At 59.0% G+C, this 18,922-nt stretch overlaps 1 protein-coding gene across 2 annotated transcripts in view; it reads right to left on the bottom strand.

Annotated features, from left to right (window-relative positions):
* Positions 1 to 476: 476 nt before the first annotated feature.
* Positions 477 to 18,922, bottom strand: part of HTRA3 (HtrA serine peptidase 3) — a 29,485-nt gene continuing 11,039 nt past the window's right edge. Inside the window, exons 2-9 of one of the 2 annotated variants that reach the window (XM_040237630.1) lie at positions 16,158 to 16,257; positions 13,160 to 13,382; positions 11,091 to 11,285; positions 10,139 to 10,171; positions 9,081 to 9,195; positions 4,973 to 5,021; positions 3,187 to 3,282; positions 477 to 1,606 (exon numbers count right to left, since the gene is read on the bottom strand). In XM_040237630.1, coding sequence (XP_040093564.1) covers positions 1,441 to 1,606; positions 3,187 to 3,282; positions 4,973 to 5,021; positions 9,081 to 9,195; positions 10,139 to 10,171; positions 11,091 to 11,285; positions 13,160 to 13,382; positions 16,158 to 16,257 — 977 coding nt within the window. In that variant the 3' untranslated portion in view covers positions 477 to 1,440. Of the gene's footprint in view, positions 1,607 to 3,186; positions 3,283 to 4,972; positions 5,022 to 9,080; positions 9,196 to 10,138; positions 10,172 to 11,090; positions 11,286 to 13,159; positions 13,383 to 16,157; positions 16,258 to 18,922 lie in introns of those variants that run through there. The other variant, XM_040237631.1, reaches the window with a different exon arrangement.

Raw genomic sequence — 18,922 nt, 5'->3', positions numbered from 1 at the left:
GTCCCTGCCGGCAGCCCCTGCTGGGGTCCTGGGCAGCTGGCTTTGCTCCGCCCTCCCCGGTTCTGCCTCGAGCCCCCTTGCTGGGTGGTCTGCAGTGAGGGTGACGCAGGGAGACTTCACCCCACGGCCTGACCGGGCACGCACTGCACACTCAGTGGGCTCGCCGTGGCCAGCCAGACACCTCTCCAAGTGGCCAGGGGGCACTGCCAGGGGGCAGGTGGTCTCAGGACCCTCCTATGTCAGGGGAGAGGCTCCTGCAATGGGGAGGGGAGGCATCTTGCTGGGGACCAGGGGCCAGGAGTCAAAGTGGGGAGCCTGGGGCTGAAGGCAGACCGGCTGGGGCATGGTGATGTTCAGGCGCTGCCCCTGGCGGTGGACCCCCCGCTGTCTCTGTGCCTGCTGACGGATAGGTTGGCTCTGGGTCAGGAGAAACTGTGCAGCAGCGGGCAGGGGGCCCCAGACACGCCCTTGCTGGCTCAGAACCACGTGCTTGTAAACTTTAATTTCCATACAGTAGAGAAACATACAGTACAAGCAACCGGGGGTCAGACTGCACTGGGGAGCTCACGGAGCCACCTGGAAACAGGCTCCCCGCCGAGAGGGGACCACCTGAGCTCCTGGGCATGCCACGAGTCTCCGCTGCCCGCAGAACAGCTGGGGAGGCCAGCGGCTCAGTCCTCGCCTCCCCTTGCCCGCGGGCCCCAGCTTCCTCCGCAGCCGCCCCCCCCCCCACCACCCCAGGGTCTTCTCCAGGAGGACAGGCCAGCCTCCCGGGAGGTGGGGGTGGGAGTCACTCTCTGCTCCCTCTCTGCTTGCTTCTCTCCCACCTGGAAAGCCAGGGCTGGTCGCCAAGCCCTAAGGCTCGGATAGGTCATCAGGGGATGCTTCACAGTGCCAGCTGCCGGCCAGACCCGCCACACCGGACTCCTCAGTGGGAGCAGGTGAGCCGGGCAGACAGCCCTGGTCATTTAAGGTGATGGGCGCTGTGCTGGGGGCGGGCAGAGGGGCACCCCAGGGAGAGGAGGAGGCTGGGGGCCTGAGACCTGATCAGTGAGAGCTGGGGAGGTGCGGATGGGGAAGGAATGGCAGGCGTTTACAGAGAAGTACCCTACGGACGGGTGCAAAGGCAGGAAGGCGGGAGAGAGGATGGGCTTTGGGCGGAATACGAGAGTCTTCTAGATCTGGGAATGTGGGGGACCCCCCGGAGTATTTGGGGGTGGGGTGGGGGACACCGTGATGCGGCTGAGATGTGGGCCCCCGGCCAAGCCCAGCCAGCCTGTGGCTCCGGTCCTGGACGCCGGGAAGAGTCTGCTGGCTGTGCTGAGGACCGACTCGGGTCCTTCGTCCTGATCCTGTGAGGGGCAGCGGCTCTGGAGGGAGCCAGCCCCAGGGGCCCCCAGTCCTTGGCAATGGGCGGGGTGGGGGGAGACGGCCCCGCCTTCACAGGACCACCTCGGGCGCGATGCTGAAGAGCAGGTCGTCGTTGCCGCGCCGCACCTCCAGCAGCAGGGGCGACTCAGTCAGCACGGCCTCCTGCAGTTCGCTCGAGTCAGCCAGGGGCCGCCCGTTGACCTTGACAATGATGTCTCCATCTTGGATGCCCCCCCCTGCCAACGGGAGAGAGAGGCGGTCGCAGCTCATCCCTGGGTGCCTCTAACAGCCGCAGGTTTAAGGAAAGTCATTGCAACAGGCGAGGACAGGGCTGTGACCGCCAGGCTCTCACCCCGGGCAGAGACCACCGTCCAACCACCGGCTAGCACTTTGTCGGTCGACTTTTCTGTACAGCAGAGGGACTGGGGTCACATTCTGGCTGTGGCCTCCCCACCTGGGCCAGGGACGCAGGCCCGTGAGTCTCGGTTCCCACCACTGCAGCCCTGGATGGGGATATTCTTGGCAAATTACAGCGAGGTCCGGGGTATTGGTTCCACCACCGCTGCAGTTACTAAGGCTTTCCTGTTAGGGCTGGAGCGAGCGAGGCCAGCCCCCTTCTGCACCTGACTTGCCGTGACCTTCCCCTCCATCCAGAGGGCAGGCAGGGTGGCACCAAGGTCAGGTTCACGGGTGACAGGACCCAGATCCACACGGGCTAGCTGCATGACCTCGGAGGACTGACTGCGTCAAGGCTCAGTCTTCCCGTCTGAGCAATGGGACGAGAGCCCACACCTCGCAGGCTGCAGTGAGGAGCCCCTGAGGGGACACACCTGGAACGTCCAGCTCACGACCCAGCCTGGGTCAGCCGCAGCCACCGTCGCCACCAAGCTCCCCTGTCCGGGGCACCCTGCATGTGGCCACTCCCCCTGATGCTGCCTGCTGCCCCAGCACCCCCAAATAGAGACCCAGAGTTGGGGGTGATTATTCTTTGGCATCACAGATCTGTATCTCAAAAATTTTTACTGCAGGGCGGCTGTGGGCTGAGCACGCGTGCCATGTTCCGGGCAGAAAAACTCCAGGGATCTGCGTCTTCCAGCCCAGCACACAAAACAGAGAAAACGGGTCCTGTTGGGTTGAAGGGGCTGGGGGACCCTCCTGCCTGGCTCCACTCGCCCCCCCAGAGGGGCCCCAGACCCTACATGGGCCACTTCTTGCTCCTGAAGCTACAGTTTAGAAGCAGGATGCAAAGGACCGCACCCACTGCGCAGACGGACGCCCGGGGGGAGAAGGGGCGGGCGCTTGTTCAGAGATGATCCAGGGCACAGGCTCACACGTGCCATCACACCCGGCAAGCCTGCTTCAGTCCACCAAGCTGCAACATCCGACCTTTCTCTCATACTCGGTTTCCGAGAAGGCAAGGCTTTGTTCCCTAATTGATCTTGACAGTGTCCCATGGGGGAGGAAGAGTAGGCAGAATCATACCCATTTTGCTGATGAGGAAACTGGCCAGGAAAGACCCAGGCTGACCCGCAAGGCTGGTGAGAGTCAGGCTGGCATGCAGGTCTCAGCTTGGAGGGCGAGGACCTCCACTACACTATCTCTCTAGACCCAAAGGGAAGGACATTCTGGGCCAAGGAGGGGACGGCCTTCACCCTCCAGCCTGAGCCCAGCTTAGAGGACTGGCCAGGATCCCGCCTGCCACTTTCACGTTACACCACGTTGCCAGGAAGCTCAAGGTCATGCAAGGTCAGTGAAGTCCGGCCCAGGCCCCAAGCCCGCCCGCCCAGCCTCCTTGCTTCCTCTGGTGGAGCCTACCTCTGAGAAGGTGAATTCGGAACAACCTCTTGCACATAAATCCCACTGCTGACTGCCGGGAAGTCCGGGTTACTGGCCTTTAGCTCCTCCACCAAACTGAAAAGACAGTTCCACCGTTAAGGCACTTCTTCTGGGCCTCTGAGCTGACTCCTCAGTACAAAGCTGCCCCTCGTCCCCTCCTCCACCCGGGACAAGGAGTCTCCTCTGTGACCCCACGCTGCCGGGTCCTGCCACTGGCCACTCTGGGTTGTCACTGGTTCTTGCCTGTGACCCCCACTCAGCTCGGGCTCCTCGAAAGAACTCTCAGTGAGGGTGGATGATTGGAAGTGTGGAGAGGGGAGAGTGACAGACAGATGGGAGGGTGAACGGGAGGAGGGTTAAGGAGGGAAGGAAAGGAAGAGGAATGTGTGATCAGATGGCGGGACGGAGGGAAGGAAAGAGCGATGGATAGACGGGCAGACAGAAGGAGGACGAACAGACAACGGGTGAATGTGGAGAGACAGAAGGCTGGACGGAAGGCCAGGTGGATGGATGGCAGGACGGAAGGGAAAAATAACACCTTTAGACGGTGAATTGGCACATTGGTCTTGATTCCAAATTGCTTTCAGATTTACTCCCTAGAGGAACGGTTGCCGACACAGGCAGGAATGTCATCTTAGGGACTGTGTGGGTGGGAGGGTCCCTCAGGTGAGCTGAGTTCTCAGGTCTCCCCAGCACAGTGACCTCTTCCTTCTCCAAACCCCTGGACTTTGCAGCTTCTTCCCTTCTGCCTCCCTTCCTTCCTCCCTGTCCCTCCTCTTCCCCAGCCCCTCCCCTATTTCACACACTCAGAATTTGCAGACGCCTGCTGTGTTATAGTCCTGGTCCTGGGGATGAGCAGGACACAGCCCTTGCTCACAAAGAGCTCATGGTCAAGGTTGCAGGTGGGCAGCTCTGCCACCAGAGGACCCAGTGCAAGCTGGGGAGGGAAGCGCAGCTGTGCAAGAGGAGAGGAGACATCTCCTCCCCTCGAAGTGGCCTCGGGGGAGGGAGGATGGTGTCCCATTCCCAGAATTCAGGTCTGCTCAGGCCTCAGAACGTGACCTTGTTTGGATATAGGGACTTGGCTGATGCGGCCGGTTAAGAATCTTGAGATGAGACTAGCCTGACTTAGGGTGGTTCCGAAATCCAATGGCTGGTGTTTTTAATCAGAGAAAGAAGAGGGCGAAGGCAGCAGGGGCCACCCTCCTTGGGCCAGCCCAGCTCCTGCGTGATCAGGCGCTCAGAGTCACCTCTCCCCACGTGGCTGCTCTTGAGAGTCTGGGAGATATCCTGGCTCTAATCTGGGGGCTTTGTGCCCACCATGCAACGAGAAAGGCAGAGCTTGTAGTGATGCAAATGCAACCCAAGAAACACCCAGAACCACCAGAAGCTGGGAGATACAAGGAAGGACCCTTCCCTGAAGCATCGAGGGAGGGCAGCCCTGTTGACCCCTTGAGTTTGGACTGAGGGCTTCCAGAACTGTTGACAGGAAAAAATTTCTGTTGTTTTGAGCCAGTAACTTGGGGGTGATTTGTTGTGGTAGCCCCAGGAAAACTAATCTGGGAGGCTTCCTGGAGGAGGAGCACCTGAAAGGAATCCTTTGGATCAGGCTGAGGGGGAAAGGCGTTCCAGGCTGAGGAACTGACCTGAGCAAAGGCTCAGAAGCCTGGTGCGTCTGGTCCACGGGAGCACCTGCTGGTGGCCAGGGCCCGGGAGGAGGGTGGGGGTGAGGAGCGGCCGGTGCCGGCGTCCTTCAGACACTCACCTTGGCGTGATGGTCCGCATCCGGATGCCGATGAAGCGCTTCTTCCAGTCTAGAAACAGAGCGTGTTGGGACTCGGTTAGAGCTGCCGTGGGAGCCTCAGCGCTCCCCGAGGGGCCTGGCCAGGGAGCAGAGGGCAGCAGGGGCCACCCTCCTGGGCCCAGCCCGGCTCCTATGTCACTAGGTAGCCACAGGCACCTCTCCCCACGTGGCTACTCCTGAGGGCCCAGGAGAGGTCCTGGTTCTGATCTGGGGGCTTTGGGCCCACCCTCATCGTCAGGCACTATTCACCCACATCAGCTCTGACATCTGCTCTCTTGCTGGGCCCGAGTGGACAGTGGAGCTCCAGCCTCCATCCCACAGGCTCCCCAAGTCGCCTTGCTCTGATCTGAACTGGTCACCTTCTCCTGCCTTCTCCCCAAACCAGATATTAATTGATAACACCCAGTGAGCTCTAACGGTGTGGCAGGGCCCCTGGCTGGAGCAATACAAACATAGAAGGCTGAGGTGGTAGCTCTGTGCCCCCAGCCTCTCCAGTCTGTGACTTAGCAGATGCCTTAGACTCCAAAACAACCTCACACAGCCTAACCCTAAACCTGGTGAAGGACAGGGAAGCCTAGCATGCTGCAGCCCATGGGGCCACAAAGAGCCAGACACGACTGAGCAGCTGAACAGCAACAGCAAGCGCTAAACAAGTCTCAGCACGTTTCAAAAATGTCGTATCACAAAAATGTGCTCCCTGGCCACAGCGGAACTAAACTACAAGGTATCTATAAGGTTCACAATAACTGGGAAAGTAAATATACATACTTCTAAATAACCCAACTTTAAGGAATAGAGCAAAAGAGAAATTAGAAAGCATTTTAAATTGAAAAAACAAAACAAAATACAACGTACCGAACGTCGTGGGATGGAGGTAAAGCAGTACTTAGAGGGAAATTAATAGCACTGAAGTACCAATATCAAAAAAAAAAAGAGAGAAAGATATCAAATCAGTGACTTCAGCCTTCTCCTTAAAACTAGAAAAAGAAGATCAAATGAAATCTAATGCAAGCAGAAGAAAAGAAATAATAAAGAATAGAAATCAAAGAAGTAGAAAATGGAAAAAGCAGAGAAAATAAATGAAAACCAAAAGTTGATTTTTTGTAATCAGATACGTTTTTTTAGCCAGACTAATTAGGGGGGAAAAAAGAGACAATGATCAATATCAGGAATTGGAGAGGTGACATCACTACAGATGCTATAGGTTTTAAGAAGATAAGAGACTAATATGAACAACTAGATCTCAATAAACTTGACAACAGAGATAAACGGAATAAATTTCTTGAAAATTTCAGACTACAACAGTTCCCTCAAGAAGAAACAGATAACCTCCATAGCCCTATAAGGGCTTCCCTAGTGACTCAGACAGTAAAGAATCTGTCTGTGATGCAGGAGACCTGGCTTCCATCCCCGGGTCAGGAAGATCCCTTGAAGAAGGGAACGGCAACCCACTCCAGTATTCTTGCCTGGAGAATGCCATGGACAGAGGAGCCTGGTGGGCTACAGTCCAAGGGACTGCAAAGAGTCAGACAAGACTGAAAGACTAACACTTTTTATAGCCCCGTACCTATTAAAGAAATTGAAGTAGTTAAAAATCTTGCCACAAAGTAACTTCAAGCCCAGATGGTCTTACAGGAGAATTCTGATGCTTAAGGAAGATATATATCAGTTCTACACAAACGGCTCTGGAAAACTGAAAATGAGTGACTATTTCTGTGATTCTGTGACTAATAATAAGAAATATATACATATTTTGGTCTTCATCCAGGGTTCCTAACACATAGCTCCTAAAACTTTTGTACTTCCCTAAAGTGATCAGATTTCTAAGGGACATTTTTTTCTCACAGCTCCTGAAATAGTTCCCAGACTCTAAAGGTGAAGTTGTTATCGTTGTTCAGTCACTAAGTCGTGCCCGACTCTTTGCAACCCCATGGACTGCAGCACACCAGGCTTCCCTGTCCTTCACCATCTCCTGGAGCTTGCTCAAACTCATGTTCATTGAGTCAATGATGCCATCCAACCATCTCATCCTCTGTTGTCCCCTTCTCCTCCTGTCCTCAATCTTTCCTAACATCAGGGTCTCTTCCAACGTGACAGCTCTTTGCATCAGGTGGCCAAAATACTGGAGCTTCAGCTTCAGCATTAGTCCTTCCAATGAATATTCCATTGTTGATTTCCTTTAGGATTGCCTGGTTTGATCTCTTTGCTGTCCATGGACTCTCAAGTGTCTTCTCCAGCACCACGTTTTGAAAGCATCAATTCTTTGGTGCTCAGCCTTCTTCTTCTTCTTTTTTTTTTTTTTTTGGTGCTCAGCCTTCCTTATGGTCTAACTCTCACGTGGCTTTTCATTCTACGCAAGTCCCTTTCAATCACATTTGACTTTATGTCAATGAGGTGACCTTTGGAAAGTCCCTAAGGGTGTCAGTTGGTTACAAGGGGAACCGACCACGTAACTGGAGGATTGGAACGTTTCTCCTCAGCCTTCTCTGCCTTGCTTCGGGGAGAGGAGATGAACTAGAGGTTGGATCAATTGCCAGTGGCTAATAACTTATTCAGAGGCTTCCCTTGTGGCTCAGACGCTAGAGTCCGTCTGCAATGCAGGAGACCCAGCTTCAACCCCTAGGTCGGGGAGATCCCCTGGAGGAGGGCATGGCAATCCACTCTGGTATTCTTGCCTGGAGAACCTCATGGACAGAGAAGCTACGGTCGACAGTAGATGGGCGACAGGCCATGGGGTCGCACAGAGTCACACACAGTAGCTTAGTCAACCATGCCTATGTCACGCGGCCGCCACAGAAACCCAGAACGATGGGTTTGAAGAGCTTCTGGGTTGGCGATCGTGTGGAGGTGCACCCAGAGACCATGGGCTCCACATCCTTCCCTCACACCTTGCCCTATGAATCTCTTTCATCAGGCTGTTCCTGAGACATATCCTTTACAATAAACTGGTTATCTGTTGAGAAAACAGTTTTCCTGCTCTAGCAAACGATCCAACCCAAGAAAGGGGTCATGGGCAATTCTGGTTTATAGTGACGTGTGCAATGGACGTCTGAAGGCAGGGCTGAGGGCAGTCATAGGACCAAGCCCTTAACTTGTGGGGTCTGATGCTATCTCCAGGCAGACAGTGTCCGAATTGAGTTAAATTGTAAGACACCCAGCTTGGCAGGGAGAAACCCCACATATTGCTGACCGGATGTGTCAGAAGTAAAATAGCACTGCAGTAGAAAATGGAAAGTAGAAGAGACAGGCAGGGGGAATGTTTTTCCTAAGCCACTTCTCAGCTCATTATCCCAACACCAAAACCAGAAAGAGAACTAGACCCACATTCCTCATGAAGATAGATGTGGAAAGTCTTGAAATGCTTTCAGCAAATCCAGCCTAGCAATATATAAAGCAGGATAATACATCATGACTAAGTGAGGTTTATTCCAGGAATGCAAGGATAGTTTAATATTATAAAACCAACCAAAGAAATTTACCATATCAAAAGATGAAGAAGGAAAACCATCATCTCAAAAACTAGATAGATAAAAAGATGCAGGAGGGGTGGACTCATGAATGAACAGAAGGAAGGATGGACGGAAGGAAAGCAAGAAAAGAAGGTAGAAAGGAAGGACAGGTGGATGAAGGGATGGGTGGATGGATGGATGAGTTGGTGCGTGGGTGGGATGGTGGGTGGAAGGATGGATGGGTGGGTTCGAGAGTAGGTGGATGGGTTGCTGGGTGGGAGGGCAGATGGGTTAATAGGATAGAAGGAAGTTTTTTCTGGGTCTGGCAACTGTGGAGTGGCTCAGACAAGTGAAACCTAGGGGCCACCACCTTAGAGGCGGGAGGTGAGATGGATGATCCCCAGCCAGAGGGGACCGTCTAGAGAGGTGGGGGTGATCATCGTCATGGGGTGAGGAGAGGATGGGAGAGAGGCTGAGGTATCCCGGGTGGGGGTCTCGGGACATCAGGGTGGGCTGGGGAGTGGTGACATCACAGAGCACTGTGGGATCGCCTGGCCCTGCTGGAGGCTGTGAGCTCAGCCCTGGGACAGCGTCCCTGACCCCACGTGGGCGCTCCGTACCTTTGCCGGTCTTGTCCTGGAACTCTGAGAGGAAGCGCGTGATGCGGTCCGAGGGGATGGCAAAGGAGATGCCGGCCGCAACCTTAAGCGTGTTGATGCCAATGACCTCACCGTCCTGGGGAGGAGATCAGAGCGGGCGGTCACTCCGAGAGCCCAAGCGGCCGCTGCCCTCAGTGGCAGAGCAGCGTGTCTGTGCAACTTGGCTCCCAGATGGGGGGCCCTCCCTGAGAAGTTCCCTAAAGGTGCTCCAGGGTCCAAGTCTGAGTCAGGGACCCCCGCCTCTCCTGCCATCTGCCTCCACACCTGACCCCCTGGCTGCATCACTGCAGCCTGTCGGCCTGGGAAGCTACAGTCTGCCCCCGAGAAGCTGTGTCTACTGACAGAGGAATCCCCCAGCCAGCCTTCTGAGGGGCTGGAGCCAAGAGGGACGTGGTGAGGACTGAGGGACCCTCTATCTCCTCTTTCAAGAAGCAGGGTGGGTGGACATGGGGCCAGGGCAGCCCCCAGCATTCTCCACTGTCTGTCCCTTTCGAGCTGGGCTCCCTCCCTGTCCTGCCCCCTCCCCGACATAAGGAGGCAGGTGCAGCTTCGCCTGATCTGCCACCTGAGACCCCACTCCTGGACGTAGCTCCTCCCAGGGGTGCCCGGCAGACACCCCTGCCCCAGAGCTCCTGCGGGACCCTGCCTCCGTCTATCCTTACATGGCCCAGACACCAGCCCCAGGGAGCCTGGGGGCCGAGGTGCATGGCAAGCCCAGCTCCTCTCCCGTCAGCATGATGTCGAGGGGACTGGCCCCTGACCCGTGTCCCCTGCCCCAGGCCCACCACAGGCACCAGGTCCTGCTGCTCTGAGAACTCCCTTGCTCCGCCGACAGCACCAGCTCCCCTGGGGGCAGCACATGCTTGGGGTCGCATCCTCCTCCAGGGCCCGCAGACCGTTGGGTGTGAAGGCGCGAGGGCTGTGTTCTGGGTCCCAAGTCCCCCTTGAGGCTGTGCCGCCCACCCCAGTGTGAACAGGGCCCCAGAAAACCCAAGGCTCCCGCTCCAGGGGACACTCACCAGGTTCACCAGCGGTCCCCCGGAGTTCCCGTACTGCAGGGAGGGAAAGCACGTCAGCTGGACCCTGCACCTCCCCTCCCGGAGGGCTTCTGAAGTTTTTTCTTTAGAAACTACCATCCAACCAGCCCAGAAACACGTAATTGAATTTCCTCCCCCAACAGGGTTGAATGGAGAAGGAAATGGTAACCCATTCCATTATTCTTGCCTGGAAAATTCCATGGATAGAGGAGCCTGGCAGGGTACAGTCTATGGGGTCGCAAAGAGGCAGACACGACTGAAGCGACTTAGTACAACAGGCTTCAAAGGCCTCAGTGCCCATTCCACAGACAAGAAGGCTGAGGCCCACAGCGGCCAAGTAAGTGCACAGCCGTCTCTGATCATCGGGGTCTGAGCTGGCTGGTGCTGTCCAACCAGACCTCATAGGCTCCCTCCAGCCTCTCATCCGTGTCTCTACTCTCCCCAGTGGATGCAGGGCAGGGCACCGTTTCTCATCCCACTGGCATCGAGAGGTCTTTTAAAGACCAACACATCCCAGAAGAGGGTCTAAACCATGGTAAAGCAGAGAGGTGGCGGGTGCTGGGTGTCTGGGCAAAGGGCTTTGTGAATGCAAGAAGTGGCATCCAATAAAATAATAATAGTAGCAGCAATAATAGTGGTAATGATGTTGATGAGGTGTGTGATTTAGGCAAAGATATTTCTGAGGTCTTGGCTGCATTTCTATGACTCTGAAGGGCTGTCCCAGATCAGGGCTGCGGCCTCTAAGACTGCAAGGGCCGGCCTGGTGCCCACGGGCAGAACTCCCGGGAGTCAGAGCTCTACTTAATGTAAAGAAAGAACTTTCAGCCAGTGGACATATTAGAGAGACAGAGGGGCTCTGGGGGGCGGGGCCCTGGGGGCGGGGCTCCGGGGTGGGGCTCCGGGGACCGGCCTTGAGGCCGCTATGCGGACTCACGTTGATGATGGCGTCCGTCTGGATGTAGTCCATGTCCGAGTCCCGGAGGCCCAGCTCCCGGCCGTCCCGCTGGGCTGTGCTGACGATGCCAGTGGTCACCGTGTTCTGCAGGGCGAAGGGGCTGCCGATGGCCACCACGAACTCGCCGGGCCGCAGGTCTGCCGAGTGGCCCAGGAGCAGCGCCGGGAGCTTTTTCTGGGGGTGGGGAGAGGCGGGAGGACACGGGAAGGGAAGCTCAGTGGGGGGCCTTTGGTGGGACTAGAGCCAAATTATGGCCAGGCCCCCGGCAGGGTGGTCCCTGGAGCAGCAGAGCCATCAGGGTGCAGGCCAAAGCAAGGCTTGGGGCCACCAGACCCAGGGCTGGCATCCGCAGAGCAGGGGCTCAGCCCACCAGCGACCACAGTTCTCCCCAAGGCAGGCCACAGGGCCCACGTCAGGGAGGACACAGAAAGGTCTGGCTGGGCACAGCCAGGAGGCACAGCCACGCCCAGATCCCAGGGGCCTCTGCTGACTCTGGAGGTCAGAGGGCAGGACCCTGAGCCACAGACCCTCAGGACCTTGGGCTCCATCCATCTGGCCTCTCCTCCCGTGTCAGGAGCATCCCCTGTGTACTCTCTGCCTCCAAGTCAAGTAAGAAGTTTTCTGCTCTTCACAGCAGCTCTTGATAAAGCAGGAAAAATGCTGTACACAAAAGTGAGGGTTACGGAGGCGTTGAGCAGCTGTGCCCACGTGGGAGGCATGGAGCCTCAACGGGCCTCGTTCTGTGCTGCTGGGCAGTGAAACCTCTGCAAGAGCCACACCAGGTCCCAGGTGAGGACCCAGGGAGTGGCATCTGGGAGGAGGACCCAGAGGGGACAAGGCAGGTCAGCAGCTTTCCCCAAAGCCCAGTTTAATGCAGGGCTGGGGGCTGGAAGTCAGACTGCGGTCAGGAGAACCCCATCTGGGCACCAGGGTACCTGGTCTTACTGACCCTGCCAGCATCTTTGGTGGCTGCTAGGATGCACCCCTCCACTCCCCAGGGGGAGATTCCAGTGCCTGGAAGGGGAGAGACCCAGCGGCCGCCCACCCAGGGCTCTGAACGGCTCTGCCTCTCCCCACAGGGGTCCTCGGGCAGGGGGCGCATACTATGGCCCTCGGCCAAATCCAGCCAGATCCAGCAGCCTCTTCTGTAAACACATCTTTCCCTGGACTGCAGCCCAGCCATCTGTCTGGCCTGTGGCTGCCTTCCCAGGACGGTTCCGAGTGGAGAGGTTGCGACAGAGACCACGGGGCCTGCAAAGTCTACATCGCGCACTGTCCGCGCTTCACGGAAAATGTCTGCCAACCTCTGACCTTGAGTACGGCCCTCCCGTCACCCCCAGTTTCCCCGCCTCCAACATAGAGGTGGTGCCCCAGGCTCAGGAACAACTGTGACAGGGCTCTGAAAGTGGGCGAGGGTCTCCCTTAGGATAATTTCGTGGAGTCACTGAATTCCCTCTCGCATGACCAGGCGAGAGGAGGCCTCCTTGCAAGACATTGATCATCTCAAGTCCTGGCAACTTTTATTCAGAAAGAGCAGAAGTTGGGTGCAAGCTCAACCAAGCTGGACTCACCAGCCCACATGGGCCCACCCCCAGCCCCACCCCCCTGCCACCGCCTCCATGGACTTCATGGCGTGGGCAGGGCACAGGTCAACCCAGGTGAGCCCACAGTGCCCCATGGAGCTGGGACCATGAAGCTGAACAGCAAGAAGCATGCAGGAGGGAGTCTCCCCTTCTGTGACCCCCAGGGGGACAGTGGCATCTCCAGGAATAGGCCCAGGAGGGACAATGGAAGTGTCCCCAGCCCTGGAGACCCTCCACCCTCTGTGTGGGAGCGGCATATTTCCTGGACGGCAGCCTGCTCTGCCCTGCATGGGCCACTTAGGGCCCTGCAGGGCGGTGTCCAGATATCGGGGTTGTAGTCTGACTAGACCCAAGACTAGGACATGTTGCCAGTCCCCAGGGGCCTCGTTCCTCTGAGTGTCTGACAGGAAAGGGGCTGAGAGGTCCCTGAGCCCCAGGGTGCAGGAAGGGCTCCCCCCCACTCACCTTGGGGTGGATCTTGATGGTGGCGATGTCCGACTTCTTGTCGATGTCCTTGATGGCGGCCTCGTAGGTGTCACCATTCTGCAGCTGCACCTTCAGCTGCTGCCGGCCTGAGACGGTGTTGGTGCTGGACACCACGTGAGCGTTGGTGACGATCAAGCCCGCCTCTGACATGATGAAGCCTGAGCCGCTGGACAGGGGCACGTTGCGGCCAAACAGAGGGTGTCTGTGGGAGGCAGGTGGGTGGGCTGGGTCAGGACTGTGGGTGGCGGCAGCCACAGCCAGGGTCTGGGGGAAACGAGCATCCACCAGGCCTTAGGATTGAATCCTGGCTCTGCCACCTACTGGCTGTGGCCTTGGCCAGTCGTTAAGTCTGGACCCATTTCACAGCCACAGAGAGGGGGACAATGGCCTGTGACTTGCCATTTGCGAGGACGAGATGTGAGGCCTGTGAATGTCAGCGCCATGATGGTGCAGCAGGCACTTCCTGCCCTGGAGCCAGACAGACCAGGATTGTAACCTTGAGTCCAATCCCCACTTACACCTGCCTGACTGTGGACAGCCAGGAGGCTGACCCCTCTGGGCCTCAGTCTCCTCATCTTGGAAATGGGCCGATACCACCTGCTCCACCAAGCAGGTGCAGGCAGTTGGTCAACAAGCCATAGGGAAGACAGGAGGATGTGCACCCAGCTCCACGGGACTCAGCAGGTCCCTGGGGAATGTCAGCGTCCTAGATCTCCAGCTGCACAGAGAGAGGGTCATAAACACTGAGGGGCCCACGCTCCCACCTCCCTCCGGTGCCTTGGCTGCCTGCCCCAAAGCCCTGGAAGGCTCAGGGCCTTCCCTGGGGAAGGTCGCCTCTGTCTCTGGGGCCACAGTGTAGGGTCTGGACGGGGCAGGTCAAGCATGCCTGAGGCCGCTGGACAGACGCCAGCCGTAAAGGCTCTAACTGTGACACCAGCCATAAAGCAGAAACGCCCCCTCCCCAGCAGGTCAGGGACTACCAGGGTCACCAAGAGTGCCCACGGAGACAGGGACCGAGTCCCACCGTGCCCACGGCCGCCCTACAAGAGAGAGAGGCCCCCCAGTTCACAGGTGGGGAAACAAGGCCTGCAGCCGCCCGGGTCAGTGGGGGTGGTGTCAGCCCCTTTCCTGGATGAGGAGACTGAGGCTCAGAGGGGTCAGCCTCCTGCCCACAGTCAGTTCACAGGTGGTGACCCAGGCCCGGTGACATGAACCAGCCTCCCGGGTCAGGGGAGGTGGTGTCAGCCCATTTCCTGGATGAGGAGACTGAGGCTCAGAGAGGTCACCCTCCTGCCCACAGTCAGTTCACAGGTGGGGACCCAGGCCCATGGACATGAACCATCCCCCCGGGTGAGGCAGGGGAAGGGCAGAGCCAGGCTTTGACCTGGGCAGCCTGGCCACTCAGCCCCTCCAGTGGTGACCAGAGCATCTGTCTGCTCAGGCCTGAGACCGGCTCCTGCCTCCACCCGGTTCCGTGCGGTTCCCTGAGCAGTGGCTGCACCCGATTGCAGGGCCTCTTGGGTGCAGGACTCGCCTCAGGTCTGAGGATGAGCCCCAGGCAGTCCAGGGCCTCTCCCTGTGCACTCCGAGGTCACAGCCGGAGGTGCCTGTGCTGGAGGACCATGCTGCCCGTGTCTGGGATGGTGTCCACCTCGGCCTCACCCTGCCCCCACCCCAAGACATCAGCCTCCAAGGAAGGCTGGACCCACCATTGCTGCCTCCCACTGTAGTCAGCAACTATCTGGTTCAAGGGCTGGTGTCTGGAAGGACGCTGCCCCCCAACAAGCCACCTGCAAGGCCAAGAATGGGCCATTCACACGTTCGGCTGTCGTTTCCTTAAAGACACATTTCAGGGTCTGGGGCCCGTGGAAAAGGCAGTGAGGGGTCAGCGTGTTGCAGGGGGATGGGCTTGGCTCTGAGATGCCAGAGACCCGGGGGGCAGCCCTGAGCTTGGGGCAGCTGCCTGGGCCTCTGTTTCCACATCCAGAAATGGGGACATGGGAGCCTGCCTTCCTGACCCGTGGGAGGGCCTCGGAGTACGGTGCACGTGCTGTCGGTCAGCGCTGAGGTGTGGGCTGCTGGGCCTGGCTATCTCCTCCGGGAAGCGGCACCAGGCTGGGGCGATGGGAGAAGCTCAGAAGGGCAGGAAGGGCAGCCCGTGTGGCGATGGGCACAGAGCAGGTTCCGAGGACCGTGCTGAGCTCGTGCCCGGCATCTGCTCAGCCCCTAGGCCTCCAGAGGTTGGGGGCGGGACACAGGGGCTCCCACTGATCAAGCTCCACGGCCAGTGGGCAGGGGCGGGGTCCCGTGCCGGGGTCAGGAGTCAGCGTGGGAGCGATTCTGCCCACTCCTGGCCCCCTGCCCGGGGGTGGGGTTGGGGGCGGGCTGCCTCGTCCCCTGTGCTTTGGGGGGCTTGATGACGCTGGCTGCCCCCACTGCTTGGGGAAAGCTGTGAAGTCAAGTCAAGCGAGGCCCCGGGGTTGTGGCTGAGGCCTTGGTAACAGTCCCCTCGAGCAGCATGGCATGCAAGGGGCTGGCTCCCTCCGACCCCAACAGGATGGAAGGGGGGGGTCTGATCCTGTGTGTCCCGTCTGGGCCCCTGCCAGCCCCCTCCACACACAGCGGCCGTGAGGTTAAGACAGAGCTGCAGTGTCGAAGTTGGTCTGGGAGGAGACCCCAGGATTCCACGGGAGCCGGGGGTTTGCAGGGCGCTATCAGCTGAGACAACCCCCGTGACCCTGCAGCAGCTGCTACAGCTGGGTCAAGTGCGAGCTGCTTTCTGCCTCCTTAGGCCACGAGGTCAAGGTCGGGGAGGGGCGTCCTCCCCAGGACAACAGCGACCAGGAAGTCTGAGCAGGGTCCGCTGGACTCCACAGCCACTCTCGTCTCTACTGGCCCCCTTCCCCCCAGTGCTGGGGTCGAGCCTAGTCTGGGCCCAGCAGATGGTGGGGGTGGGGGTAGGAGGGGCTCCACGCACCTCAGGAAGAGCTCTATGTGGACCACAGCTGGCGCGATCTTCTCCACCACATCAGCAATGAAGTTGAACTTGTACCTCGGGCTGGTCAGCTGGTGGAGACCTGCACTGGCAGGAAGAACGAGGTGCATTAGTGCGGCCCAGGCCTCCAGGCACAGGGCTCCTCGTCCCAAGGGTGGCGGATGCCCGGCTTCCCCACCTTATATTGCCAGGGCGGCCAGGAGGCTCAGAGAGGCCAGGACACTTACGCTAGGACACATAGCACTCACAGAAAGTTCGGGCTGGATCTATCTGGGCCAGCCGCCAAGGGCCCTTGCCCTTTCTCTCCTAGACAGCAGTGTGCTGGTGTGAGGAAACCGTCCCCCACCCCAGCTTGCAGCTCTGGCCTGTCCCTGCAGGCCCTGGGCCCGAGCAGTGGTCGGACAAGATCACGGCCGAAGACCCCGGCCGTGGGGCGGCCCCCTCCTGGGCCACGTCGGGCTGCCGCCATCTGAGTTGCCAGGGCCCCTCCACATGTGTCGAGCTTGGCCCGGCCCCAGGACGGCCTGCCAGGCAGCTCGCGACCTTCCCTGGAGCTTTCACTGGCTCAGATTTCTGCTGCCATCAGCAGCCGCCTGCCAGGACCGCAGGCCTGAGGCATGTGGGTGCCACGAGACCCACTCCCCTTGGTCTCCCTGTGGGCACGTGCTGGGGTCTCCCAGGTCCTCCACTAGACAGCAGGGTCATCTGGAGCCCGTGCTGCTCAGCACTGCTTCTAAGAGGCTCCCAGGGCCCGAAAGGAGCAACAGGCTGGGCTCCAGCTGTGTGGCTTTAGGCAAATCGCTTACAGTCTCTGGGCCTCTCCACCCCTGCCCGCTCCAGGGAGCTGAGGGAACAGGCCGTGACTTTCAAACCTTAGGCTCCCTGAAGGTGCTGAGCAAAGAGGGCTCAGCCCGTAAAGCCCAGCTCTGTAGCTGAGGGTCTCTGGGAAGTGACTGGACACCAGGATCTAGAGAAAATCTGGTTTTTCCGGACGTCCAAAGGGACGGGAAGGAGCGCATGCCCACGGTCAGGGCCTCGGAAGCCTCTGTGGACAAGTGAGGTCCCCACCCACAGCCAGACTCATCTCCCCAGCTGTCCAGGGGGCGGCCAGGGCAGGGGTCATCAGTTCCATCCTGAAGGTAGAAAAACAGAAGCTCCGTTGGAGGAGAGCCAGGCTCTGGACGGGGCCACAGATCTCCCTTAGGTGACCCTTAGGCCACCCACCTTAGGGACCCCCTCCCTGCCGGATCCCCCACTCAAGGCCCTGACTGTGCATTAAAGCCTGACTGGGACTCGGGGCCCAGAAGAGAGCTTGCCTTGGGCTCTGTGGTCAGGGGAGGCGAGGAGGGCCCACCCCACTGATCCTGTGATGTCTGCCTCTCAATCAGCCCATGGTCACTGACCGTTCAGGACCCAGCCTCCCGCAGTCAGCCTGAATCAAAGGCCGCCTGTCCAGGGTGGCGGAGCCTAGCTGGGATATGCCCCACTCTTGGCTCCTTGACGATCAAACTGCGGGCCGCCAGGGACCCCCTGCAGAGGCAGAGCCCAGTGGAGGGGTGGCATTTCAGGTTCAGAGGTCGTGGTCAGAGACCTGGGGCCCACCCCAGGCTCCCAGCACACACAGGTGCCCAGCACGCTTATTTCCATGTGGATTGCTAGTGGTCCCCGAAATTCTGGAGGAGAAGCTACTGGCCAGCTAGCCCGTGGAGGCTGAGCCTAGCTCTGCGGCCCTGTCCAAGGGCGCTGGGAACCTGCATTCACGTCTGCCTTCAAGGCAGAGGGGCCACTTCAGGTTCTGTGGTCTCACAAAGTTCTCCCCTACCAGGCAACCCCATGTCCCCAAGGTTCCCTGACAACCCAGGCAGGGGAGGGCTTGGCACTAGGCCTGGATATTCTTTAGCCTGGGCTCGTGCCCACCCCCCCTCTGCACTGGGGCAGGCAAGGCCAGGTGTCGCCCCTCCCGGTGGGGCCACTTACCCCCAGGCCCTGCTCCGTCACCCGCTGTCTGTGCCTCCTCCCACCCGCATCTCCCTAGCCCTCCCCACCACGATGCTCCGGCCTTCCCAGGTGCAGCTCAAGCCCCTCCTCCTCCAGGTAGTTCCCCCGCCCTGCCGGCAGGTTTCTCCCAGATCCTCCTTGGGGCTCCCGGCATAAAGCCTGGTCTGCTGCGCTCGCTCTCATGGGGTGCCGAGCGCCTTCTGGGCACACAGCCCATGCTGGGAACGGGTCAGTGACCGGCCAGTCCCAGCACTGTGCGACCAGCGATGGGACTGAGGCAGGCCTGGGGTGTGCTGTGGAGTCCAGTGCCTGGAAGGGCGCACTGGGTGGTGGGAGCAGAGGTGCAAAGACACAGCACGAGGGCAGCTCCAGGTGGGTCTGGCTGAGCGCAAACTGGACCCAGTGTGAACAAGGCAGAGAAGGGTGAGAGCATCTGGCCAGAGGCCGTGCCACCATGCAACCCCGTTCCTGGCCTCGGGGACCCCGTCCCCAAACTCAGGGGCTCTGACTCCATCCCTAACCTCAGGAACTCTGACTCCATCCCCGACCTCAGGGACCCCGTCCCCGACCTTAGGAACCCATCCCCAACCTCAGAGACCCCACCCCTGACCTCAGGGACCCTGTCTGTCATCTCAGGGACCGCGTCCCCAACCTCAGGGACCCCATCTCCAACCTCAGGGACACTGACTCCATCCCCAACCTCAGGGACTGACTCCATCCCCAACCTCAGGGACTCTGACTCCATCCCC

Source organism: Oryx dammah, unplaced genomic scaffold (assembly GCF_014754425.2).
Source record: "Oryx dammah isolate SB20612 unplaced genomic scaffold, SCBI_Odam_1.1 HiC_scaffold_3, whole genome shotgun sequence".
In the NCBI taxonomy this organism is placed as follows: domain Eukaryota; kingdom Metazoa; phylum Chordata; class Mammalia; order Artiodactyla; family Bovidae; genus Oryx; species Oryx dammah.
This window is presented reverse-complemented; position numbering and strand designations above follow the sequence as displayed.